The 27,500-nt window shown below is 48.3% G+C and overlaps 1 protein-coding gene across 1 annotated transcript in view; it reads right to left on the bottom strand.

The window, feature by feature from the left end:
- cachd1 (cache domain containing 1) overlaps nt 1-27,012 on the bottom strand; it is a 57,250-nt gene extending 30,238 nt beyond the window's left edge. The window contains exons 1-3 of the mRNA XM_083672088.1: nt 26,729-27,012; nt 5,908-5,970; nt 1,732-1,880 (exon numbers count right to left, since the gene is read on the bottom strand). Of these exons, the coding sequence (XP_083528214.1) occupies nt 1,732-1,880; nt 5,908-5,970; nt 26,729-26,977 (461 nt within the window). The 5' untranslated portion in view covers nt 26,978-27,012. The remainder of the gene's footprint in view (nt 1-1,731; nt 1,881-5,907; nt 5,971-26,728) is intronic.
- Between the last annotated feature and the right edge of the window lie 488 nt (nt 27,013-27,500).

Below are 27,500 nucleotides of genomic sequence, written 5' to 3'. Positions count from 1 at the left end.
TCAACAAATAGTCTACACGTTGAGCTTTACAATGCAAGCGTACGTCCAGATCTCTCACCCTCACGCGCACGCACAGACGTGCACGGTATTTCCAGGTAAGCCTGTGTGACAGACCAAACATTTATGAAAGCATTCCAGGGTGGTCGGGGTCGTGACTCTGGAGTAGCTGACAGCGTAGTCGTGTGACGCCCGGCTGACATGGATACTCTGTGAATCACCTGATCCCCCCCCCCCCCCCCCGCCGCTGTGACCCAGCCATCACCCAGGAGCAGGCAGCAGCAGCAGCTGACTTCTAAGCCCAGTGAAGGACACTCTGACCTGGGGACGCGTGGGCCTGTCACCAGCCTCTCTGGAGTACACGGCGCTGGGCGTATGGCGTTGGGAGGAACAGGAACTGAATTCAGCACACGGTCCTTTACCTCATCCAGCTGAGGTATTTCATTGGTGGAGATGAGAGATGTTTGGGGCTTTTAAACTTTCTCGAGGATCCCCTGGGGGGGGGGGGGGAAACTTATCCTTCAGAACTCCTCCGAACTGCCACGTTCCGGAATGAACTTTCTCAAAGAGAGCTCTGAGTTGGTTTTCTTTCTCTTTTTTCTTTTTTTTTTTTACCAGGGAGTTCCTTTGAAGTTCTGGGAGCAATGCTCTGCTATCAGCCTGAGCTTCAATTTGGTAGCCCCCCATCTTACATAATCTTCTCCTCATTGAATCTACCCTCGCCCTCCCATTTCACTCTCTCAGTTCGACAATAATGAGGCTGTGTGTGTGTGTGTGTGTGTGTGCGCGTGAGAGAGAGAGAGAAAAAGCCTGGACTGGATTACAGTGGCGGCTACAGGTGGCCCATGGACCGGACATCAGCCAGCCTCACTGTAGTCACTCCAGATAAGTCAGTGGAAAACTTCAGAGAGACAGATAACACCATCAAAACTGCATTAGGCCTGAGAGATAGAGGGAGGGGAGGGAGAGAGAGAGGGAGAGAGGGAGAGAGAGAGAGAGAGAGGGATGGAGACAGCTGCTGCTGTGGAGATTAGGGTTGAAAGCGGCGCTCTCTCTCTCCCTCTCTCTCTCTCTCTCCCTCCCTCCCTCTCTCCCAGACTGCTCTCTCATGAGGTGACTTTTCTCCTGCTGAATCGGGGGGGAATGCTGGCTGGCCTTTAGAAAAGTTGCAACCCCCGACCCCAGTCCCGAGCCGCCCCGCCACCACGACAGGCGCCTCCGACGCCTCCATTACCCATGAAGCCCCACATCTGTCTGGGAGATTAAAATGGCTGCCGGGCAGGGGAGAGCACCACGGCCGCGAATAATTTCATTTGCACACATGGTGATAACTGTTCCTAAAAAAGGACGAAAACACATTCAAAACACAGGGGGGGGGGGGTGGGGTAATGGGTTTACAGCATGTGTGTGTGTCTGTGTGTGTGTGTGTTCTGAGCGTGCATACAGGCGAACATTATTGGTCAATGTGTTAGCTACAGAGGGAACTCAGGAGAGATAATGCAGGTGCAAACAGCAGGAGGGGGGCTGTAGAGATATCCTACTGTAGCTACAACAACCCCTGTTGCTTCTGTTGGGTGTTGGGGGGGGGGGGGGGGGGTCTGATACACACTTCAGTATAGGGGGGTAGAGGGCAGGGAGACTGGGTGTGGAGGTCCTCCGTGTGTGTGTGTGTGTCTGAGTGTGAGTGTGTGTGGGGAGAAGGTCTGGGGGGGAGGAGGGGGGGGGGTTACTTACTCCATCATGGAGGGGGGGATGGTGCAGCAGTCCTGGATGGCGGTGAGGGGGGAGGTCAGGTGGGCCGTGTACGATGCCTCCACCACCTGCTTGTTCCTGTTCACCACATCCAGGTAGCGGTTGAACTTCTCACGGATCTTCTTCGCCAGCTATTCACACACACGCACAGACACACACGGACACAGACACACACGGACAGTTAGATACACCTCTGGATTTACAATTTCAACACAGCCACACACACACACACACAGGTTGAACGACCTACATGCAAGTGAAACATCAAAGAGAAGCCGCTCTCAAAAACAGCTCCGCGTGAAATCCATCAACGTCCAGGAGAAATGATGATGGATGTCTGAGGTGGGGGAACGTAAACCTGACCCGCCTGCCAGAGAGCCGCGTGTTCATCCGTCAAAGAGAGGGAAAAGAGGAAAACCGGAGTCCCTACACAAAGGAGGGCTAATTCAATCACCCCTTGGTGAAGCCTGACTAGGCCCCTGTGTGAGGCATACATTACAGCTCTCTCTGAGGGCCAGCTATGGCTGAGAGCACACGTCTCTGAGGCTCATTCAAAAACAGTTCCTTCCCCCCCCCCCCACCCTTGGGGACATTAATAACCAGCGAACCAGTGGCTCCTCACAACAGGTTCCTGTTCCTGCTCTCTGTAGCCATAACCCCCCCCATAGGGGACCCACGGCATCATGCACGCACACACAGAAAGAACTGTACACAGACAAACACACACATACACACACACACACACAGGAGGAAGCCTCCTCCACACGCACAATAACAACGCCCCCTAACACACAGCGACATGGTTGGGAGACTTTAGGTCAAGTGACTAGAAGTCTATTAATTTTCCCTCTCTGTAGAGAGTAAGAGAAATGCTTCAACAGCAAAAGAGGTCTCCTTAACAGTCTGCATCCCATAATTGCCTGTGCCTGCCAAACGGGCCGGGCCTGGGCCAGGAACAGGGAAATGTGCCACGACCCGTTTGACCGCGGTACACTTAATCAACCATCCGGTATTCCTATTAGGGCTTAACAGGGCCAGTAGCAGCAACAGCGGCGTCACCCAGAATTACACCGCCACAGGAAACACAGGGGCCAAGGCGTGTGTGTGTGTGTGTGTAGTACGTGCCTGTGTGTGTGAAGTACCTGTGTGTGTGTAGTACCTGCGTGTGTGTGTGTGTGTGTGTGTGTGTGTGTGTAGTACAGCAATTAGCTACTAGGTAGACTTTCTATTGGGGAGGAAAATGGGCCAGTGTTCAGCCAGGAGTGTGTGCGCAGCCAGGGCACAGCGGGAGGAAGAGGGGGAAACCCATTAATAGAGCTGGAGAAACAGGACACCCCAGAACCTGCCAGCCACAGGTTACTGTAGGTACTTCAGCTACGACATGACTTCGTAGCCCAAACCGCCGCCACCCCCCGCCCTCCCCTCTCCTCCTCCTCCAAAACCTCTCTCTCTCTGCAACCCAGTGTGGTCGCTTCAGCCTTAACCGGACGGTCCTAGGCCCGTTTTTTTACTGTGAGGTTGAGATCTGGGCTGGGTTTAGAGAGGAGAGCTGTGACCCAGGTCAGAATGAGGGGAGGACTGGAACAGCGGGAAGAAAGACTGGGAGAGGAGGAGAAGACTGGAAGAGGGGGAAGAAAGACTGGGAGAGGAGGAGGAGAAGAGAAGAGAATAAATAGACTGCTGACCTCAAGGTCAATCCATGAAGCTGCATAGCTACCACCACCACCACAACCGGGCTCCAGCTGGCCTTTCACTTAAATGTCACCATCAGACAGACCACTGCATCCACCTCGGTCCCCCTGGGGGGGGGGGGGGGGGTCACCCACTCTCAGACAGACACACATTTATCTGGTCTGGCTGACCACCTCGCCCTCTGGCTGGCTGCACGAACACACACACACACAAAAAAAACACACACGAGCACAGTCACACGAACACACACACACACGCCTGCTGCCTGTCTTGTCTATAGGCAGCTTCTGACCTTAGGCTTCCTCTATTGTCAGCTGTGTCTACCTCTTGTGATTCTATCTCCTTTCCCAGGGGGATGACCAGCAGACCAAAGGCTGCCTCTCAGAGGAAATGTCCACTCCACTCTACTGTCTCCACATCAGGCTGAGTGGATTCTTCAAAGCCCCCCCCCCCCCCCCCCCCCGCTTCCTTCATTTTGTTCCCAGATTCATTTCCTGATAACATAGCTAAGGCTGTACAACCTATCCCCTTATCTCCCAGGCCGGTGGAAGGAGATTGGGACCATATCCTGACTGCAGGAGGCTACCATCACAATGAAACAACCACAGGAATCAAACAGCCAAGCACCTGGAATTGCGTTCATCTTACTGCTGTTACTGCTCCAGGTCTCAGACCGGATCTCAGTGAGACTTAACGTAAGATAAATAAATACATTTCAAAATGAAATGAAAAGAAAGAAGCATCGCTCTCTGGTCAACACCAACACCACACGGCTCTTCTCGTCAAGTCATTTGTGGATGAGAGAGAGAGAGAGAGAAGTGGATGGGCCCATGTGGTTACTGAGTGACTGAGTGGCAGACGCCCCCCCCCCCTCCTCTCTTGGCTCTAACTGGGTGGGTAATGAGGGCCAGGGCAGACAGAGCCTCCAGTAAAGGGGAGTCATTGTCTTTAGGCTCTCTCCCCCCCATTGCGGATCAGCTCCTAATTGGTGGCGTTTGGCTGCGGCTGCAGCGCCATGCCCCTCTGCCCGAGGAGAGCCGTGCCAGCTTGCTGCCAGGTTGGGCGGTACCCGTCTGGTCCTGAGGGGGCTTTAGTTTACACACTACAGGGAGGAACCCCAAATCATTCGGTGCTTATTCAGATCCCCCCCCCCCCACCCCCCCCCCCCCCCCCAATTCACATGGTCCTTTTCCAGCACTGTTTCAGCAACTACGGTGGATGTGTAACCGGGCCAGCCCAGTACAGCTCAGTTTGGCTCAGCTCAGTTTGGGTCTAGGGTGAATTAGGTGTTTGGGTGATGCTAGTCTGGCATATGAGGTGTAGGAGCGGGGGCATGCTATAACACACCGCACTACGTTTACAATGACTACTCCAAATTAATGATATTATTTGACATTAAATAAGCTTGTTCTAATTATGTGAAGGGCCACAGCCACAGCCTAAAACATTGTGTCAATGTGGTGATTCATTGTGACGCCTTTATGTTCATGACCAGCCTTCCAACAGGTAACAACAAAACACTGCTTGTTGAGCCCCTGGAGGCACTGCTGGCACATAGTACTGTAAATAGCTGCAGGTAAAACACACAGTGCAGCACACACGGACACACACACACACACACACACACACACACACACACACACACACACACACACTGCAAACAACCACACCCTGCCCGTTCTTGCCCACAGCTTTCTATCAAATGAGCGGTCATTCTCCCAAATATTCTACACTGCTCACACCTTTACCTACAGGGGCAGTGCGAGTGAGTTGAGTCCCTACAGACACACACACACACACACGCGCACACACGCGCACACACGCGCGCACACGCGCGCACACACGCCATGTCCCTAAACATCCTTTTTCTGATACCAATCTCAACAAACATCCTGTTTACTGGCGTCTTACTATGACATCACAACAACTTGCACACATTAAGACCAAGCAAGCACGTCCACTACACCCCACCTTCAGTCAAATCCATAGTACAGTTGACAAATGTACACGTTAAAATGGACAATCGTTTTCAACTTGAGAAGCAGACCTCTAAAACAGGGCCTATACAGTGCAGCTGAAATGACATTCATTTTAATATCCTGCATTTCAGTGGTGCCATATTCTGGCTCCATTTCCAGCGTCATCTTGTCAGAGTGAAGCTCTGAGCTCACATTGTGTAACATAGGGGAGGGAGGGAGGGAGAGAGAGCGAGAGAGATATTGAGGACGGCAAAACGGAAAGAGAACTTCAAAGCCAATAAGACAGCAGCTGTAGAATTTTAATAAGCCCCCTTTTCCTCTGATGGCTGTGTGTGTCTGTGTGTGAGGATGCGCTGTCAATGCTGCAAACATGTGCACACACACACACACACACGCATGCAGAGACACACACGTGTGCACACAGAGACACACAGACACACACACGTGAGGGGCTCATGATGGCAGGTAGGAGCAGCCAATGACTCACCTGCTGCACCTCGGTCTCCCCGTTTGAAGTCTTCTCCGTGTACACAAACGAGTTGAAGATTCTCTGCAGAGAGACGGATGAGAAAAACACAGGACCGTGGTTAGGATTCATAATGGTGAGGCTCTTTCATAAACATGTCCTATGAAACACAGAAGTATGGGCATCGTGACCTCAAGCTGTGTTCACATTGAGGAAATTCCTGACAGGTTTTTTTCTTGATTTCCCTCAGTTTTGCTGATGTCATTAACTCAATTAATTAATTCGCTGTTGTATTATGGTCTTATCGCTCAGTGATATCGGACCTTTTTAAAAAAAAATAATACTTGATTTGACAGTGTCCCACAAGAACCCCCTCAAGTGCCTTCAGCAAAGGAGTTTGTCCAAAATTCAAATACAAAATACACAAAATGGTGATGTATGTTGTAAACATCCTCAAGTGTATGTTATTGGCACGGTGAGCCATGACAACATACAGTCTGTCTGCAAGGCCCTGTCCGGTGGTCTACTACACCCTCCAGCCCTCTTCTGCGGTCTCCTTAAGGGTGTTTGAGTTTCAGAGAATAAGTACAGTCTCTTAAGTACAAGGTCCTTGGTCCATTTATCTAGCTGCAAATGGACCATTTCCTGGAATTATGCTGTTCCTTCTAATTAATGTAAATTACAGTAATAAGATTGTGCTCTGCTCACAAAAATCTAAACCTGCCCGTTGAGGGTAATTGGTAACAGACTTTTTGTCCCATTTTATTTTTCCCCCTGTTAGTTGCCATGGTGGAGCTGTTTTTTAACAGGGTTAAATACAGGACACACACACACACACACACACACACACACACACACACACACAGGAGGGACAGCGTCTATGATGTGGCAATGTTGTTCAGTCACACAGATTGCCATGAGAAAGGTAGATCTGATCAGATTCAGACACTGCCAGATGAGGATGGTTTTATTTGACCCATTCTTAAATTCATCACTATAGAAAACTAAACCAACCGAATCACTCACACACACACACCATCCATTAGGCCTATACATTTTTCCAAAAGAAAACAACTTCACACCTGTGTAGCAGTGTTGATCAAAAACAAGACAAAATGATTCTCCATGAGCCCTAAAAAAAAAAAAACGTTTAACACCTTTTATCCACTCGTACACACACTGCCTGACACACACACACACACACACACACACACACACACACAACTTTAAGCAACTGGTCTCCTGGGTATGATGTGCACACACACACACACACACCACTCAAACATCTGGAACAACACTTGGTGCCAGGTACAAACACCGAGAGGCAAAAAAACTGTTAAACAAATGTTTACTTAAAGTGGCAGGTGGTTCACTGTAAGCTTCTCCACTATGCATGCAGCCTGGTCCGCCATGTTCCATACTCCACACACACACACACACGTGTGAGCGAGCGAGCACACACACGCTCGCGCACACGTCTCAATCCACTTTCCTGTCCACACCTATTGTCAGACACATTCCAGAGAGGCACAACTTACCCAGCATGCCTCGCTCACACATGCTAACCCGGAGTTCACTTGCTTTGCTTTATTGCATTACTGCGGTAATGCAATAGAGCGTACGCCCCCCCCCCCCCCACCACCACCACCACCACCACCACCAATAGAGCTACAGAGGTACCTGTCAAAACAAGCGATGATTCATAGGACCTCCCACAACCAAGAGGAGACATGTCACGCTGTGATAGGTTCCCAAATATCAACAAAGTATAACTTGTCAGGGGATCAGGTGAAGAAAAGTGGCGTTTTAGAGCCATTCCTATCCTCTGACTGTTGTTAAAGGGGAAGGCTCAGGTCATCTACGCAGTCAGGCACGTGTAAGTAAAACACAGGAAACACACACACACACACACACACACACACACACAAAAACGCTGCTTATGTTTACAGAACGCAGCGCCAACCCAGAGCAGGGGAGGCTGCCAGGGGTAGAACAATCGAAAGGACGGGTTCATTGTAATGCATGGAACAGACTAAGGAATGGTATCAAACATGTGTGTTTCCATTACATGCATTACAATGAGCCCGTCCTCCGGTTTCTACCTCCACCAGCCTCCACTGACCCAGAGAGGGTATACAGTTTAGCAGTCTCAGCCCACCTCAGTGGAAAAGGGCCTAGGATGTTGAACTGTCAAATAAACAACACCAGCACAAAAACACAAACGCTGCTGCTGGCGCTTCTGCTGCTGGCGCTTCTGCTGCTGGCGCTTCTGCTGCTGGCGCTTCTGCTGCTGGCGCTTCTGCTGCTGCTAGCCTGCTAGCATTAGCCCTAGCTAGCGCTGGTCTTCCCCCTTCGCAGAGTGTTTGTTTTTGGACTCTGCTCTTGTGGCTTCCACAACCATGCCCTGGGCAGAGAGGAATGCCCGAGTCTGAAACCCAAGAGGGCTCACTCCCCCGCTGCCTGGTCAGGCCGGGCCGGGCCAGGCCAGGCCACCAGGGCTCCCCTGACCCACAGGACCTCGAGTCCCAATCCCACCCAGACCTCAGGGTCACACCAAGGGTCACCTCCACACAGAACCAGGGCCAGCTGGACGACTCATTACCAAAGAAATAAGGGCTGGGTGTGTGTTCCGATGTTGGGGCCTCCAGAATGACCGTGAACCATGCCGAGCTGGAGACATTCAACAAAACAAGATTTTGCAATACATGTCTTGGAATGAATGAATGAAAGCTAATTCTACCCATGTGTCTTTGTTTTATTTCAAAGAGTGGTAATGAAGTGAGATTAGGCCAGGTATTAATCCTGTTGTGTGTGTGTGTGTGTGTACGTCTCGTTTTATTTGAAAGAGTGGTAGTGAGATTAGGCCTGTTATTAATCCCATCCACCTCCAGGTTAATCCTGACCACAGATGAGTGGCTGAGAGGAATGACTAAACCTCCTCGACTAAAGCTCACGCTGGGCTTGATCCTGACTGGGTCGCAACCTGTCCCTTACACACAGACAATAGGGGCGGTTAGGTAGACCTGCACTGACACACACACACACACACACACGGAAACACACACACCCCTGCTTCTCACAGTCCTGTTTCCCTCACTAAAAGGGATAGTTCCCCCAGCATTCAAGATCAAATCTGTGGTTCCCTTCACTGAAAGGAGTCTATGGACAAGAACACACTTCAATCCACACTTCCCCATCGCCCAGCTGTCTTATTCACATCCCAAACTCACAAACATGGCCTCATTCACCCAAAAAAAAAAAACACTTTACGGGTAGAATCACAGTCTGCTCTTAAGTCAAGTCAGGCCCTGTTTGGTATGCAATAAACCACCAGAGAGAGACCCCATCTGTCTCGAGTGACTTTCTCCTCAACAGAGCAGGTCTTTAAAGAAATGAGCCAATGCTTCCAGACTTTGCTCCCGTTCAGAAACAGCTGACGCACACCCGCAGCGAGAATATGGTTCCTGAAATCATCCGGACTGGGAGAGTCACAGGCGAGGCAGAGAAGCGTTTCCTTTAGAGTGTGAGTAGGAGGGAGGAGGGGGGGGGGGGGGATAAACCTATTAACAATTCAGCCATCTTCAAAGGCCAGACTGGAGCCCTGAGCCACAGAAATGTGGAATTGGATTGGTGTGGGAGGAAGAGATACACTCTAATCCTCTCTTCAGGGCTGGCTCTGGTCATTGGACCCAGGTTTGGGGGGCCCTGTCAGTCTGTCTGTCTGTCTGTCTGTCTGGAGACACTCTGGAGGGGACATGAGGGCATCGCCTGGGTAGGGCACACCTGTAATGTAATTCTGTGTGTGTGTGTGTGTGTGTGTGTGTGTGCGCATGTGCATGTACATGAGTGTGAGAGAGAGAGGGCGAGAGAGGGTTGTGTGTGTGTGTGTGTGTTTCCACACGTGTGCCGTACGGGGGGGGGGGGGGGGGAGGGTGTTGGAGTGACTGGGGGCTCAGGGAGCTGCAGGAGAGAGCAGGTACAAACAGCAGCAGATGAAAGGACAGACAACAGAGAGCAGTAGTCTGGGATGGAGCTGCTGCATCCTGCTGCAGGTACGCTACCCCTGCCTCCTTTCCTCTCCCCCCCCCCTCCTTCCTTCCCTACCTCCCTCCCTCCGAGCAGCTCCACTCATTGCACTACAAAGGGCCGGTGCCGGGGATGAGGCATCCTAGCTTCGCCTCTGATGTGATTTTTTTTTTTTTACCTCCCCCTGCCACCCCCCCCTCTCACCCCCCCCCTCTCTTCTCATCCCCCTTTCCTCCATTTTTCTGACAGCTACAAAGCAAGACTCAGCCATGCACCTGGGGACACAGAGAGAGAGAGAGAGAGAACAACTCTGTGTTTAGCAAGAAAGATTTAAAATATAAATCGCAGTTCCATCTCCCCACTAAAACAGATGCCTTACCCACACTAAAAATACCCGTCCTCAAACAACCCGTCCTCAAATCTTAAAGAGACACTTCACCCATTTTAAACATTACATTCATTATCCTCCAGCACCATCCCAGTGTCTACATATATGAAAAAAGGGATTTTCTACGTTCTGTAGGAGATATGAGAAAAGGTCTTACGGAAATTACCCCATATGATGTCATTGTTATTTTTACCCCCAATGACATCATAGGGGGTCATTTTCTAGAAAATCAGTTCTCACCTCAAATGTGATGCAAAAAATTGGTGAAGTGTCCCTTAATCTCTAAACCCACACTTATGCCGCCCCCCCCCCCAACACTGATGACTATGGTTGCAGCCATTTTGCTTCTTGTGATGTCGTATTGCAGTGTGGGGCCACATTCATCCCCTTCCCCCTGCAGATATCCTGGGGCCAGTTTAACCTACTAGGGAAAGCTTTACCACAGAATGTATCCCTACACACCACAATCAAAACCTGAGAAACTAAATCCTAGCTAATCAATCTGTCTCTGTTTCAATTCACACCAGAGCTGGTTGGTCTAATTAAATGACTGGGTTTTTCTGCCTGCCAAATGCCTGCTTTTTTCAGAAGGCGCTGAGAGTACATTTAATTTGGTAAATCTCACTAACGAACCCTATGACCCTCGGGCTGCATCTCTAAATCCCTACCCCCCCCCCCCCCCCCTCCCCCCCTCCCCCCCTCCTTCTCTCCGCTTGTCTGAGGCTTGGAGCATGGCTTGTGATGTGGCTCCGAATGTTCCTCTCCAGTTTGAAAATCGTCTGTGTATGCTTGTGTGTGTAAGTCTGTGTGACTGTTTGTTTGTGAGTGTGGTGTGTGCATGCGTGCTTGGGTGTACGTTAGTTCCAAAATAAAAGTGACATTTATTTTCTAGGAATGAAAATAGAACTAGAGTTGTCATGATGTTCCGACTCCAGTGGATAATTGATGGTGCATGGAAAATACACATCTAAAAACCCCATTGATGTTCCTCACGTACAGAAACGCAGAGGTCTAGCGCTAGGCATGTTAGAGTAATGATTTCAGCCTGTTGCCAAGGGAACCCGTTTTGTGGCACTGACTAAACACTGAGAGCCCATAAAACACCATGGCATTCCGAGGCCTTGGACACAAAGACCACTGGCAGCGACCACATATGATGGCTTCTCAACATGGAGACGTCTTAAAAACCACCGTGCAGGACGGGGCTAAGGAGAGAGCATGAATTGCAATTACAGGCACCCCCTAAAAAACAAAATGGCCTCCTAAAAACACAACAATTACAAGACCAAGTCATATCGCACCCACGCAGCCCCGGCTGTGATTGGTGATTCGCTCTCTTCTGTAGAGAGGGAGAAGCCAAAAGTTGCAAAACGCAGCTACCTAAAGATAGACAGATAAATAAATAAATAGGGCTCACCAAAACCTAGAATAACAGGCATGTTAGCTAGCCTAGGCTTGGGCCCTGCACTGTGGTGAACTCTGGCTGTGCCGTCCCCCCAAGCCCCCCAGCCCTTCAGCCCCGTCGAGGGAGAGAGGGCTGGGAGAGAGGGCTGTCAGAGAGTGCGGTTCTGCAATAACAAACCCCCTTTTGTGCAAACAGCAGAGGGCCCGTAGAGACTGAGGCAGGGTCGCCCAGCAGATCCCAACACTGATCCCAGGCCCACAGACGCTCTGGTTGCACTCGCTGCTTCACCAGACACCATATAATGCTTTCCACATGTGAGAGAGAGGGATGGGGGGGGGGGGGGAGGATAACAATGACAACAGTGGATAGGCTGGGTGTTTTATTACACTCACTCTCTCTCTCCCCCCCACCCCCTCTCTCTCTCTCTCTCCCCCCACCCCCTCTCTCTCTCACCCCCCCCCCCCCCCCCTTACTCTCTCTCCCTGCATACAACATATATCAAGGGCTGCAGGCTGCAGCTTCAGATGCTACTTGTTAAGTGTGTCCAACTGAGAGAAGGAAAGTCCTGAGAACAGTCATGTGTTAGTGGAAAGATTAGTCATGAAAACCATAAACACGCAGGCCTATTCAATCCACCAGTTTCCCAAAACAATGTGTCCTAAAGCAAACTACAAAACTACAATACGTTTATTGAGTGGCAACTGAATTTCAACAGAAAATAAGGTCACGTAAAAATAAATAAATAGAAGTCTTAAAAAGAAAAACGGAATGCTAAGGGTCTGGAAACGCTCCCTACCGCCCGACAAAAACACCTACGAAGAGAGACTCATCTACAGACACGGTAGGGAAATGCCACCTGCGCGCCCCAAATTAACAACTCAAGAGTTCTTTCTCTGTGTGTGAGTTCAAATTCACTTAATAAACCATCTGGATGCCCCATTTAGGCTTCGCCGTGTTTACACAGAATAATGAGATGAAGCGTGATGTCTCTGCATGGTTCGTGTGTCTGAGTCGTTTCTTTACTCCTGTCTAGAAATAGCATATTGTGAGTCAACACTCTGCTGCAGAGGCTGACGGGGGAATGAAGGCAGCTCCTGTGTCTGAGAGAGAGAGAGAGAGAGAGAGGGAGATCTCGCTCTCTCTCTCGAACTAAGAGCTTCAAAGAGAATGCAGCTCTCGCAATAGGACGGCAAGAGGAGAGAGAGAAAGAGAGAAAGCTCACACCTCCGTCTGACATTCCGCGTGCTCATCCATCTCTCCAGATCACAAAGCTCCCGCTCTCTTGCTTCCTGCCCTACAGACGGAGCCCTGGGTCTGGGCTTGGGCCATGTCTAACCCCTGTCCTGTCCATCCAACTGCTGTTACCATGCTGTCTGGCCTGGTCTGGAGCCCTGGGTCAAGAGGAGGGCCCACATCTAACCCAAATAGAAGCAGTAAGACAGGGATGGGAAAACTGAAACCATTAAGGTGGCAGCCATTTTTTCTCTGGGACTACAATCTAAGAGAGCTTGTGCTTCCAGCCCAGCCAAGCCTCGTCAAGCCTAGCCCACCCCAGCACACACAGTACAGTACAGTCTAGTCCAGCCAGTCTTCCTCAGTCCCAGCCCAGCTCAGAATAGCATAGCCCAGGCAAGGCCAGCCCAGTCAGCCCACAGCCTGGCCCAGCCAGACTGTGTTTATGAAAGCACTCAAAGGCCCTTGCTGCCAGACAGAGCCAGGCTAAATCAGACACATGTGTGCGGAGGTGGAGACCTGCAGTCAGTCAACCATACACACACACACCAACACAGAGAGAAACCATCAGAACTAGGCTGCTGTACTCAATCTATCAAGTCCTGAGGTTAGGGCCTAATACAGCACTCAGGAATAAGATCCAGTACACTGAGGCATACAGCGGAGGTCAGAGGTCAGAAGGCTTCTGCAATGACTATGACTGGGGTCCTCCTCTTTCTAAAGTGCTGTTTTACTCGGGGAGGCATTCCAGGTCGTAAGGTTACGATGCCTGTTACAGACGTCCCCTTCCGACAGATGACCTCATCATCTCACGTCAAACTAATTGAGGAATCTTTAAACAGTTTCCACCGCACTAGCACACAACACCGCGATAACTGAAGTTCGTCCAATTCCAACTTAATCACACACATGCTCGGGGGCAGTGCCAAGCTCACGGTGGACGGGAATCACAGCATGTCATTAAAGTGTAACTGAGGTGAAACGGTTCCAGCGGCAGATCAAAGGCGCATACCTGAGCGTTTCCATTTAGCTGATAAAATAAAAATACAAATAAAGAAAAGAGTGGAGGGCCAAAACAAAACCTCCCATGCAACCAAGTTTCCAAACAAAACAGAAGATAATGAGTTTTGGCATCTCAAGGGCTGTATTATATTTTCCTGTATATTAGAAGTGTGTGTGTGTGTGTGTGTGTGTTTATGCGGCCAGTATTCCTATACCAGTGTGTATCAAAGCTATTCTGCAGAGCTATTCAGCTCTTCAATGTTTAAGATGATTAAGAGTGTGTGTGTGTCTGCTCACTTAGGCCTAGGCATGACTGACTAAGTGTAGACCTTGGTGGTCTACATGTGTTTGAGATCTTGTGACATGCTCTCAACCTCTGCCCTGACCTCCTGGCTCTTGCAATTCGCATGTGGGGGGGGGGGGGGGGTTAGTGAGTGCCCTCTCCAGCCTGGCCGCGACACCCACAGATGGCCAGGGCCTGCCAGGGTGCCGTGCCCCATGCCCAGTGTCTCGACTGCTCACACCACCTAGAAGGAGCCTCGGCTGCTCGGCCAAGTGCCAGCCAGTCAGCCAGCCAGCCAGCCAGCCAGCAGGCCCTGGCAATGCCAGCCAGAGTCACACCCCAGTGACACACCCCAGAGAGGCCATACTGAAGCCTTTCACTATGCACAGAGAGAGAGAGAGAGAGAGTAATGTGTGAGTGTAGTAGAGAGTGTGAAAGAGAGAGAGAGAGTGTGTTAAAGAGAGAGAAAGTGAGAGTTAAGGGTAGAGAGTGTGTGAAAGAAAGAAAGAGAGAGAGAGTGCGTGAGTGTGTGTGTGTGTGTGTGTGTGTGTAGAGAGAGAGCGTGTGTGTGAACGAGAGAGATGACCGTGATAGAGAGGTAGCTATAGGCATGATGAAGGGAACAGAACAGGGGGAATATGAGAGAGATTAAAGATAGAGAGAGCAGAAATGGTTTCTATCTGCCCTGCAATAGGCCTCGGTGGGAAACTTAACTTTTAAACATACTTTTAACAAACTATGTTAAGTATATTTTTCCACATAAAGTGTGTAATTCCGATCAAATATCCCAGAGAGTTTAGAAACAGCGTAACAGGGCAATCACATGGCGTCTGAAGGCTTGTTAACGGCCCTGACTCAAACCTCACAGGCCAACGTAAACAGAGCCTCTGCTCACCATCGACCGCTCAAGACCGGCCTGTCTACTTCAAGAGGAGCTGCCCCAGTCATGGCCAAATGCCCTCTCTGAAACGCATCACTGGCAGGACAGAGCTCAAAAGAAGAGAGAGAAAGGGTGGAGGGAAAGAGAGAGGGAGAAATAATGAAAAAGAAAGAAAGGGGGGAGGGAAAGAGAGAGAAAAAGAGGGGGAGAGAGACAGAACGAGAGAGAGAGAGAAAGAGAGAGAGAGAGAGAGAGAGAGAGAATAAAAGGATGAGTAGTGTTGGGGTGGTCCTCCTCAAGTTACTGTGTGTGGTGTGAGATCATGTCTGGCGATAGTTGAGGGGCTCCCGATAGACGGGCCTTTGTTCTTTAGGACTCCCTTATGCACTCTGAGGCCGGTTGTGAAGGCTGATTAATAGAGGGCTGATCCGCCCTGCAGTAAAGCTTCAGCTGCTTCGTCATTCAGCCGAGCTGCCAAACTAAACCTAGTTAGCTTGACTTAGCCTTGCCTTTGCTAGCATAGCATAATCCTGGCCTTGTCTGGCATACATATTTCCTGGCCCCATCATAGCCTAGCTAGCGTTACATTTTCTGGCCTAGCCTAGCCTAGCCCTAGCGTAGCATCTCCTGGCCTAGCCTCAAATGCCCTGGTTTGACCTTAGCTTGGCGTTACATGGCTAACAGCCATCCTCGCTTGTCTTAGCATAGCTTAGCCTAGCATAGCCTGTCAAGATGATGTGGACATGATTAACTCCCTGCGAGATTTGTGTTGGCTAGTATTGGGTGCTAAGGGGAAGGGAAAGGGACTGTGGTGAGAGAGGAAGGAAAACATCAGGCCAGTCTAGGCAAATAAAGGAAACACACACACACACACACACACATATCACTTGAAAACCTGAGACACCAGCAGACCTGAGCTGGTCATTCCAACTGTGTGACGTCGGACCAGCCCATAGGATGCAGCCATTGGGCTGTGACTGCTGCTGGCAGTACGTTCTCACACACTCCCTCTCTCACACACACTCACTCTCTCACACACACTCACTCTCTTTCACACACACAGATTAATGAATTAGAGCTTCAGAGAAGGTTTATGAGCGGCGACCCCCGCCTGCGGCAGGAAACCACAATGCCAAAGAACACACATAAAATACACACGCGTAAAACACATGCAATCTCCATCCACTGGGCCATGTTGAAAGAGAGAGAGAGAGAGAGAGAGAGAAAATAAGTATTTCATTAACAAAGCATAGGAACAGTGTAGAAGGCCACCAGTCTACATCATCACATGCCATAATAATAATAATAATAATACATTGAATTTTTTAATGCGCTTTTCATTGGAAAAACAATCTCAAAGTGCACAGCTGATGCTCCAAAGGACAGGGACAACAAGGCAACAGGGACATGGACGGGATGGTCCAATCAGGAGCTATCATCACCTGAACATTCCATTGGGACAACATCTCCTACAGTACAGCGCTCTTCAGCTCCTACCCTAGACAGAGAGGGGCAGGAAGGGGCAGAAAAGAGGGCCTCTTTGCTTCACAAATAGCACATCAGCCTCGTAACAAACCACATAGCATGTACATTCAGCACGGGAGTAGCAGGTTTTAGACATGTTACGTGTACTAGCCCAAAGAAAGACCATGGCCCAGTATTTTTCAAACGTTAAATTTAGGTTAGAATGATCCGGATTCTTTTTTTTTTTTTTTTTGCTATCCAGGATCAGACATATCATCTGGCTGATTTTGAGTAGTATAGGGGGGAAATCAGCCTGCTCCATCTGATCCCGGATATAGCAAAAAGGAATCCAGATCATTCTGGGGGCCGTGGGAGGAAGACTAGATACAGGGAGGAGGGGGTGGAGACAGTACAACACTGTACATCTAGCCTACTTGACTCAAGTATAGAACTGAAACCTAAACGGGACAAAATGGGACGCAATGAACACCTGTGGCAGGTTTCATTCAGGAAATTATTGTTTTGTCCAGTAATATATGTTTTGTCTCGATTTCTTTGGCACTCATAAACTCCGTCAAGAGTATAATTCTGAATGCCGAACACTGCTCTTGAAATATTCAACATTCTAACCATCTTTCTCATTAAAAAATAAAGTCCTGTTTGCTTTCCTCCCCTCGGAGAAAGAGAGGGAGAAGAGAGAGAGAAGTGTGTACAGAGAGGTGTGCAGCTGTTGGTTTTGGCACCGGTATAAATGCACCGCTGAAGCACCAGTGTTTCCGACAAACCAACTCACACCTAATCCTTTAGTTAGAAACCCAAACAACAATGGGAGGCTGGATGGAAGACGGAGCTGAAATCCTGGTTTAAACAAGGCTGAACGTAGTGTGTGGCTCCAGCCAGGGTGAGAGAACTGAGCTGAGGAAAGACACAGGCGAATAAAAACAGACAAACGATCTGTACAGAAACACTCACGACCCGCGGGCCGAGGTCCTTCAATATGAAGGATGAACAGCTGAATGAGTTCACAAAAACATGCCTGTTGCAGTGGGTCTTCACCAAATCATACACACACACACACACACACACACACACACACACACACACACACACAGTGAGCAGAGCTGTTATTCTGCCTACACGTGTCAAACACAATCCAATGACAGCAAGCATACAGGGAAATCATCAAAATATGCAGTGCTGTTTTTAGTATGCTGTCTAAACAACAGAATCATCTGCAATTCAGTCTCCTGAGCTGAGCGTTGTCGTGTAGGCTCTGTGTCTGGGAGGGTTTGCAAGAGAGGCAGCAAGAGGGAGAGAGAAAGAAGCTCCCCAAGGACATCCACAAGTTTCTGGTATGCAAATCAAGAAAGGGTTTGACTGTGTGAATGTGAGAAGGAGAAAGAGAGAGGGGGGGGACAGCGAGAAGGAGAGGGGGGGGGGGGATAGCGAGACAGTAGGTGTGTGTTTCTATTCTGATCCTGCAGGAAACATGACAAAGTCTCTCATGTAGGACTCCTCCATATGGCTGTCCTGCACACTACACTGAACAAAAACACCAGGATAGAGGCCTCATTTAACACACACACACACACACACTTTTCTCTCTCTGTCTCTTTCTGAGACTCTACGGCCCACCTGCATTCCCACAGTGCTCTGTATCACCCAGACTCTCCCCAGACCTCCATCACACTCAATCTCCCTTTCAGCAGACGCCAGGGACCCGGGCAAGCTGTCCCCAAGGCTCAGCTAGAGAGGCAGGCTGGCACAGGACCCACCAGCCAGCACGGCTGCCAGCCTGGGCAAACACAGGGACCTTTACCCAACCGCTGCCAACCTCTAAAGACAGGCTACCCAACCCAACTACTGAAGGCATTATTACAAACAGGGCACAAAACCCAATTACTGCCAGTCTGACCATAGCCATGAATTCAGGCCACACCACATGCTCACTAGTCACTACGCAGGCACGTTTACACAGAATCTCTCACTGCAGTTTGAGCAAACCCAAATCCACCAAACCAAAACAGAACATCTGCCCAGTCCAGTCTAGCACTGACTACTGGTTAGCGGCTTCTATATAATTCAGGGAAGTCCATTGTTTGATGTTTGGTTGAGAGGTGAGGACAACACTTGTCCACTAAAACTGTCAGATAGTGAAATAGTGCCCAGTGGATATACAGTTTCGGCTAACACGAGAAGCTAACGTTAGACCCCCTAAGCCTATCTAGACAGCCTACTTCTTCTTCTAAAAAAGGAGGGCTAAAACCTTTTGAAGAGCTAGTAAGCTAATGGATCGATAACATCAGGATGGTCTTTCTTTTAAGAGTGTGAATTTGTCTGGGTATGTCTGACGGACTGACTGGTTTCTACTTCTTCTCAGCGTATTCGTCAAACGTCTGACTCTTGGGAGCATTAAACATACACAAACACACTCAAAGACACTCAAACCACCAGCTCCAAATGGGACACATAAAAAAACCCGGCGGCGAAACCCATTTAGCCCGGCCCAAATGAGCTCTATTCTTCGGTGAGCCAGTGTAATGTTTACATACCAGCAGGAGGAAATGTACAGTGTAATGTTGAGCACCGGGGCTGTTTTGCTCTGCTAATGCCCGTGTTGCATTACTCGTGAGTCAGGGCAGATAAAATGACCCAGTCCTTGGCAGACAGAACCCTAAGCTTAGAGACACTGATAGCCAAACACAGCTGCTGCTGCTGTGTATACGTGTGTGTGTGTGTGTGTGTGTGTGTATGTGTGTGTGTGTGTGTCTTGCCAAGTGTGTGTGTCTCGCCATATCTCCTACTCAAAGCCCTAACACTCCTCTCTGCCACCCAATTAGTGAGCTCTATCTTTTTTTCCACTCTTGTCTATAAAAAAAAACATCGCTCCTTTCATCTGCTAGACAACCTTGCGCTACAGGGAGAGAGGGGTCAAAGTTCAGACATCAGCCAGGGTCCCTTCCCGTTTCATCTCCAGAGCCTGATGATCCGGAGAATGATCCGGAGAATGATCCCGAGACGACGGTCCTGGGTCTCACACCCCACTACCACCCAGCACAGAGGGATAGGAAAAAGTAAAAAAAGAGGAGAGAGGGGGAAGAGGAGAGAAAAGAGGAGAGGGAGGAGCGGGGTATCTCTGTCAGATGTGTCCTACCTGGGAACTTCTCCAACACCAGCGAGAGACCAACCAGAAACTGAAGACAGGCCCTGAGGCCGGAGGAAACAATGAGACAGAGAGCAGTGTTCCTATCAACAATAGCTCCCTCCCTCTCTCTCCTGTTTTCTACCCCCCCTCTCATTCAATCGTTCTCTCTCTATAGGCTCCGCTGGTGAGAGAAATCTCACCTCACTGTGAAAGGGCTCCATTCTCCTGAATCTGCAACATCACAGTGCACCATGGTGAAGCTCAAACACCTCACCTGGTTTTACCTCTCCTTCTACCTATATATTACTCTTACCTATATATATATATATATATATATATAAGTGTGTGTTTGTCTGACAATACACTTTGAACTTTGAACACACTGACTCACTCTAGAAATTGTACTGATAGTTTTACCACCTCATTTGCCAGAGCTACCAAGAGAGAGAGAGAATTCTCTCCAAATCTGGCTACTAGAAACAAGTTTCATTCCCGAGGGCCGAATTCCAGTTCAGTTTATCAGTTTATCTTTCGACCACAAATGTCTATAACAACATTTATAGGCCCACATGCCACATTCCAGTTGGCAATACTCCTCAAAGAAGAAGTCAAACAAATGGTTTCATTATGAAAAAGGCATATAAAAGAGGTATGAGGACACTGTCCGTTCCAGTGAGCTGACCGATCAGGGGGTCTATGGCTCTGTGTGGTGTGGGGGTCTTTGTGTGACATTATGAATGGCTGTGAGGACAGGAGTCAGACTCACTGAGCTGACCCCGGTTGCCCTTTGACCCCAGCCTGTGAGAGGGGGCTCAGTCTTAATGAAGAGGAGTCATTTAACTTGTTCAGGCCAGTGAAAGAGTCTCAGCGGCCTGGACAGTGATCACACTGTGGCACTGGCCATTGTGGAGGCTCTCGCCCCCCCCCCCCCCCCGACCCCTTCCCTCCCCTCCCCATACCGCCATGATTCCAAGACCCTTCCCACAGACCAGAGAAGACCGCCTAGACCTACTGTGTGATGTGTATACACTCATATCTTCACACGAGTACAAAAACAAACACCATGAGCAGACTATTCTCAGCCTCGTGAACACTGCAGAAGGGGACATGGTTCCACACAGCATTTCGGTGGGAAACGTTACAAACATTGTCAATTTGTGAGGGAAACAACAACATTTCAATTCAGGACATTGAACAAACAAAGGGTTTTATGATGCTTATTGTTTACTGAATGTATGCAAGTTAGGGAAAGGGGGGGGGGGGCGCAACTAAAATCCAGCCCGGTATCCAAACAGGGGGGGCTCCAACTCTCCCCTTCATTGGGAATGCAAAGCCTTCTGCAGGAGAGTGAGAAGAGGGGGATGGGGAGCCAACAGTGTCTAACAAACACATGGGGGGCTGGGGGGAGGGGGGAGGGGCAACCACTGATCCCCCCCCCCCCCCCCCCCCCCCTTACTTCCCCCAACAATCCACCTCGCTCACCCCATCCCCCTCTCTTTCTCCACCTCCCTTCCTGGTTCCCTCTTTCTTTTTCAGGAGGGTTCATGTGGGCCCTCTCCATTGTGGAGGCTGAGGGGCTGGTGTGGTAGGGTGCCTGGCCTCCTACTCTGGGTCAGACTTGCAGGAGCAACCACAGGCAGCTCCCACACACACACAAAGACAGCCTCCAATAAAGCTCCTTTTCTTCAAGTGTGTGTGTGTGCGCACGTGAAAGTGTGTGTGAATGGGTGAGTGAACTGATTAAAATAGAGCCAGTTAATTACTGCTCCTGTTTAGTAATAAAGCCATTTCAGAAAGGAAGCACAGCTCTCATTGGGAAGAGGGGGGGGGGGGGGGGGGGGGGGTGGCCACTCAATTTCCCTCAACTTCTGTTCAATGGAAGATTAACTAGAAAGAACAAAAACTGGCCACCTGACGCTCCAGAGAATTGAGATTCCAGGGAAACTAATAACAGAAGGGAAGTCAGGAATCAAAAGCATTTTCACCAGAGGAAAAACAAACAGCCTATGTACTGTATGTTCTGGTAAGACAGTGGAACATTCCCTCCTGATCTTTCGCATGGCATCCTAGGGGCAGTTTTCTGCCAGGTACTAGGAGGGGGAGAGAGAGAAGAAAGAGTAAAAAAAAAAAAAAAAAGAATAGATAAAAAGAGAGGTAAAAAGCAAAAACAGATATGAAGGATGAAGGTAAAAAACATTGAAAACCACTTTGGTCAAGAACATAGAACCTACATTTATTTTTTTTATTTTTTTTAAAAAGGCCTTTAAGCAAGTATGTGGGAAAGCCATCAAAAGGCTTGGCGATAAATCATCTACCACGCTGTACCAACGATTTAAACCCCAACAGCTGGGCTCAGGAGGAAAGAAAATCTTCTCTGGTCGTAACTCACTTTTGGTCCCAAAAAGTGAAGTGAAGTAGTCTGGAGCTCCATCTGGAACAATGCTGTTCACCGTATCATTCATTCCTGGCCTGGGCCAAGGAGAGGTGGTGTGTGTGTGTGTGTGTGTGTGTGTGTGAGAGAGAGGGATGGGGGTGGGGGTATAGAGGACTGAAACAAGGGGGCCGGAGTACCTCACTGCCTGGAGCATGGCCAAAACACACAGGCAGCCCACATCTAATGAAAACGTGTGTCTCCCTCTCCCTCTCTTCCTCTCTCCTGTTTTGTAAGTAAGGCAGCATACTGCAGAGCTGAGCTCTTTCACTATGTTCTGAACAAGCCAAACGTTTATTATACTGATATTAAAGTGGTTCCCAGTCCCAGAACAGTCAACAGACACAGAGCCATTGCACTTGCTCAGAGCAGAGAACTCAGATGGAGTGTTTTATCTAAGATCTGAAACTTGAAAAGAAACGGGGAAAAATGTCTCTAGACGAACCCATCGTCATCCTAAATAAAAGAGAGAGAGAGAGAGCCAGGCTGGGCTATACTGCGGCACAGCGACAGCCAGGATTCTCATAAACCGCAGTGGCAGATCATGATTTACAATGGAATGACAAAATGGAAGTTTTGCAACCAGAATGCAATGCAGACAAGACAGTTAATGGAAAGCACCTGTGGCTGCCACTCTGAAGAATTCTCTTGAACATCACATCTAGAATCCTAACAACACCCCACGACGCTCCAGAACCGTTGAGCATTCCAGAAGTGATGGCAGCTCAAGAGGTGAGGTCAGTGGGAGTTCAGGCCCCCAGAACAAAAGAGAAGCAGCTCGCCCTGTCAGTGAAACATGTGGCGGGGAGCGGGGGGAGTAGCCAGGGGGGCCTGGAGGAGGGAGATAGCCTAGCCTAGCTGCTGAGGCCCACCACAGAGACTCAGGCAGGCAGGCAGCCACTCTAGAGAAGCCCACCCCCCCACCCCCAATTCTCTCCCCAGGCCCAGTGAATGTGATGGAGGGTCGTTAACTGCGCTGATTTCTGGACGCCATCTAAAATGGGGCTCTTCATGAGAGACAAGTCCAAATCGAGGCTCAGTGAGGAACACCGAACCGACCAACAATCATTTCAGCCAATAAGGGCAACAGCTTCGCCCCAACATCAGGATAAAGCAGTTCACTAGGCTGCATGCTGGTGTGTGGCAACATGTTTAATTGATGGGCCTATTTTCTGCATCAGCGTCATCGCTATCTGTCAAAGATTTACAGCCCTAATCTGAGGTAATTAGGCCTAGCACCTCTCAACAGAATTTATTATGAGAGAGAGAGAGAGAGTTTATAATAACTTGTAGCCAACACTACTGAGGTTTCATATGTAGCAGTGGGGTTGTGTCCACAGGGCTGATAGCATCTATTACAAGACTAGCATAGCCAATGCAACACAGAGGCTTTGAAGCTCCCACTGCAGAGAGCCATTAAGAATTCCAATGTTTTGCTGCGTTTTTTTTATAAGTTGAGAGAGAAATGTAAAAAAGGGCTCTAGCCAACCTCGTCCGGTCTTAGCAAAACAAAATAACCGAGCGGCGAATGGGATTCTGATAGCCTCTCAACAACTGTTGTACTTGGACAGAACCCAACCCTAAAACATCCCGACCAAAGATGGGGCAACAGCTCCCTCCTTTTTCCTCTCTTCTGTGGATCCTGCACAGGTGCCCCCGCAATTACCATCATTATTCAATTAAGACGCCTAAAACACACCACTCCCAAACAAACCGCACTCCCCCCCCCCCCCCCCTCCACCTTTGATTACAGGACGCACTCTTCAGGCAGCGGGGGACCGATTGAGAATCAAACCCTTCAAATAAACCTATGGACATTTCCACTTAAATATCCAGTCAACAGAGAGAACGTACTCATGCTCTCAGTAAAATTGAGACCGCTGTATGTGTTCTACTGCAACTATAATGCATTCCCTATGCTTGGCTTAGCCTGAGGGGCTTTACACACTACAAGGCCGACTCGGACCATACCGTGCTTGCTCAGATATTTCCCTGTCAAATTGTCCTTTCCAGCACTGTTTCAGCAACTATGGTGGATGTGTAATCAGGCCAGCCCAGTACAGCTCAGCTCGGTTCAGTTCCCCTCCATAGTGTGAATAAGAGTAAACTGTTAGCAAAGCAGATAGCCCTGGGTCTAAGAACATGCCAGCATATGAAATAGCAACAACATAGGCTACAATTAAATAGAGAATGTGTAAAGTAGGTTGTGTTATCCCAACTAAAATGAGGACAAAACTTTTTTTTTTTTTTTTTCTCTAACCATAAGATAAAATAGCCTCATTTCAACTGTCCTCAAAACACTTCTCAGAGACACTCGACACCAAAGCTCATCCCCACACACAAGCATTTGATTTTCCATGCATTAAATTAGGGACGCATTGGAGAACATAGAGTTTGCCTGTGTCCACCGGCTCCCTGGGTAATTGAATAACTCACTGACAGATTGTATCAGTTTGACCCATTGACTCAGAAACCATGACACACACATCAAGTTACAAACAAGAGGGAGAATGATGGTTGGGTTGGGTTCCCTCAGGAAAAGAAACACATATAAAAAAGAGGGGACGTTTGCATGTTTTTTGGGGGTTAATCTATGGCTAAATAAAATGATTAATCCCACATTACATTTGTTATGAACATGAACTTTAACACGTAGTCCACATTAATCAGTCATCGTTTCATTCAATCGTTCCTGGAAAATCACTCTTAGCCATCAATGCACGGGGAAAAATACAGTTCTACTTAATTGCAGCCTGGAAAATCACTGACTAGAGAAGGGAGGGACCGCTCCAGCTCAGTCTACACACCTGCAGAGCCAGAGTCTGACCAGCAGCACAGGTGTCCACCAGGCCGGCCCACAGCTCCACATCTCTAAACCTATTTACATAGCCAGAGGACTGTTTAATCTGGATGCAGATCTCTTGCCTGTGAGGGAAGGGAGGCTGACCAAACACAGAGTGGTATTTTTAAAAGCATTGCTTGAATTAAATTCAAATTGCTCGGACGGAGTTTAGATTTTTTTTTACAGCTTGTAAAATAACATGACAGTCGACCTTAAAATGCTGGTACTTCAAAGGGAAATGCTGGAATTTTGCCAGCAAATTGAGTGGTATTGTCAAACAAAAACCCATCGGAAACCTCAGTCTCATATCAGATGAAGAGAAGATTCATTATTATATTAATTGCATTTACCACCACAGCTCAGCATGTGTGAGAGAGAGGGACAGAGAGATGATGAGAGAGAGAGAGAGAGAGAGAGACAAAGGAGGATCCTAGGATCAGAGGAGGCCACAAAGCCGGGTCCCAGTGGTAGGATGAAGCTCTGTGTGGAGATGAAACACCATTTGGGCCGGGCCCCCTACTGACCACCCCTATGCGCTGGTCTTCTGAAGTGTGAAAGCTCTCCATCACACCATCACTGCACTGTTAGCCATTTGTTAACAGAGGCTCTCGTCGAAATAAGCAGGACAAACACTGTTTCTGATCGCGTAAATAGCCTGAATTAAATTTAAAATAATAACACCAATTGTCAGGGATATTTGAAAATGTAATTAAATCTGATTTCTGATTGTGTGGTTTCCTATAACACAACCTAGACCTAACACTTTGATATTGACAAAATCAGACCCACAATCCACACAAAACTTCAAGGCAAAATTAAGTCAATTTTAAACAACACAAATGTTGCAGATAGATATCAGGAAAAACACCATGCTAATTGGGCCCAATGGTTTTCTATGCAATAAAATAGTATGTATATATTATTATATTCAAACAGAATGTGTTTTTAAATTGTTCCTGAAATGACCTTGCATCTTAATCATTTATCAGAGACATTTAATTTCAGTTAATTTCACCTAGAATGGAAGACTCGGTGACAGGAGGAAAAATGTGAATGCAATGTGAAGTTCAAAGAAACCCCCCCTCCCCCATTCTCTCTCAGTCTCTCTCTCTCTCACACACACACACACACACACGAGAAGGGACGTTTATGTGAAATGTGACACTAAATGCAGTCAATACGTCTCCATCAAGGCATTGAATAGATAATGCGGATAATCAACGCTGAAATCTTGAGAGCAAATAGTGTAATTGGAATAATTAAGCCCTTTAAAAAAATCCTTCCTTCAAGGTGACGAATAAATAAAGTGGTGTCACAAATACAAGTCACAGACCACAAACTATTTCAAGGTGTTGTTGTCCCACTGCAACATTGTCAATATCCGCATACGACTTCAAAGAGAGCGCCTCTCCGAACGCCAACCACTTGGCCAATCAAAGCCACATTTGCAGCTCGAGTTAGAATAACGAGGTTGTTTTCAGTTTATAGTTGTAACCCAATTGTTGCATTTCTGTAAATAAGGAAACCTCACCGGTAATGTTGTTAGTGCTGCAACAATGTAGCAGTTTTTGAGATTCTGCGGCATTGCACGCTTTCCTGTATATTATTTATTAATTGAGGCACAAGATTACCCAACATAGTCAACTGAATTAATGAGATTGTCCACAAGAACAATGTCAAATGGTATCAGACCTTTGCGACGTAGTTGACAAACACCAAAACACAACATTTTCTTTAAATTACCTGCATAGTAAAGACTCCGAGCTCCTGCGAGGACAGTTTTTTCATTTGTACAGCTAAAACTTGTGCCTCCTCCAAGATTGAAAACTCAGTTTCAGCACCACAAAATCCACAACAAAGAAGCCCCCAGAATGCGACAAAGCTCCAAGAAACAGCCATGAAGTTGTACCAATGAAGTCGAGAATGCTTATTCCAATCCGTGTAGGGAATTCGCGTTAAAATCACGAATCCTTTCCCTACCCGCCTCGCCATGATGGCTCGGGTAGTTGAATAGTAAACTGGGAATTCGCTCTGCAGCCCTGGGAAAAACTTCAAGGGAACTACTTCTCAACTTTGTTGCTAAATTTGACCCTACTTTCAAAACGAACTCCCTCAATATTTAAAAGCGGCATCAATGCATCTTCTAGAAATCCACGAGACAAGGGGAAATAAATCCGTAAAAGCGCCGATAGTTCTTTTTACGATAGATCCTGCTCACTCGCGCTAACTCCCAGTAAAGTGTGAGCCGGAGAATCACAATGGGGGTGAAAGCAGAAGGCGCGGAAGCAAAACCACGGCATGGATCTTGTGCTAGCAATGGATTAGGATTTACTTGGATTTGGAGAACAGTCTAAAAAACTAGGCTACTGTAAAACACCAAAGCAGCACGGATGTGATATCAGCACATGGCTACATTATATTCATAATAGGCTACACAGCTGTCATATTAAAACAGATTATGACAACACTTGAATTGTATTGTATTGGCAATAAAAATCAAATCATGCAAAGCATG

This window comes from Argentina silus (genome assembly GCF_951799395.1).
Source record: "Argentina silus genome assembly, chromosome: 6".
Classification (NCBI taxonomy): domain Eukaryota; kingdom Metazoa; phylum Chordata; class Actinopteri; order Argentiniformes; family Argentinidae; genus Argentina; species Argentina silus.
The sequence above is the reverse complement of the archived record's forward strand: the minus strand, read 5'-3'. Positions and strand labels throughout refer to the sequence as shown.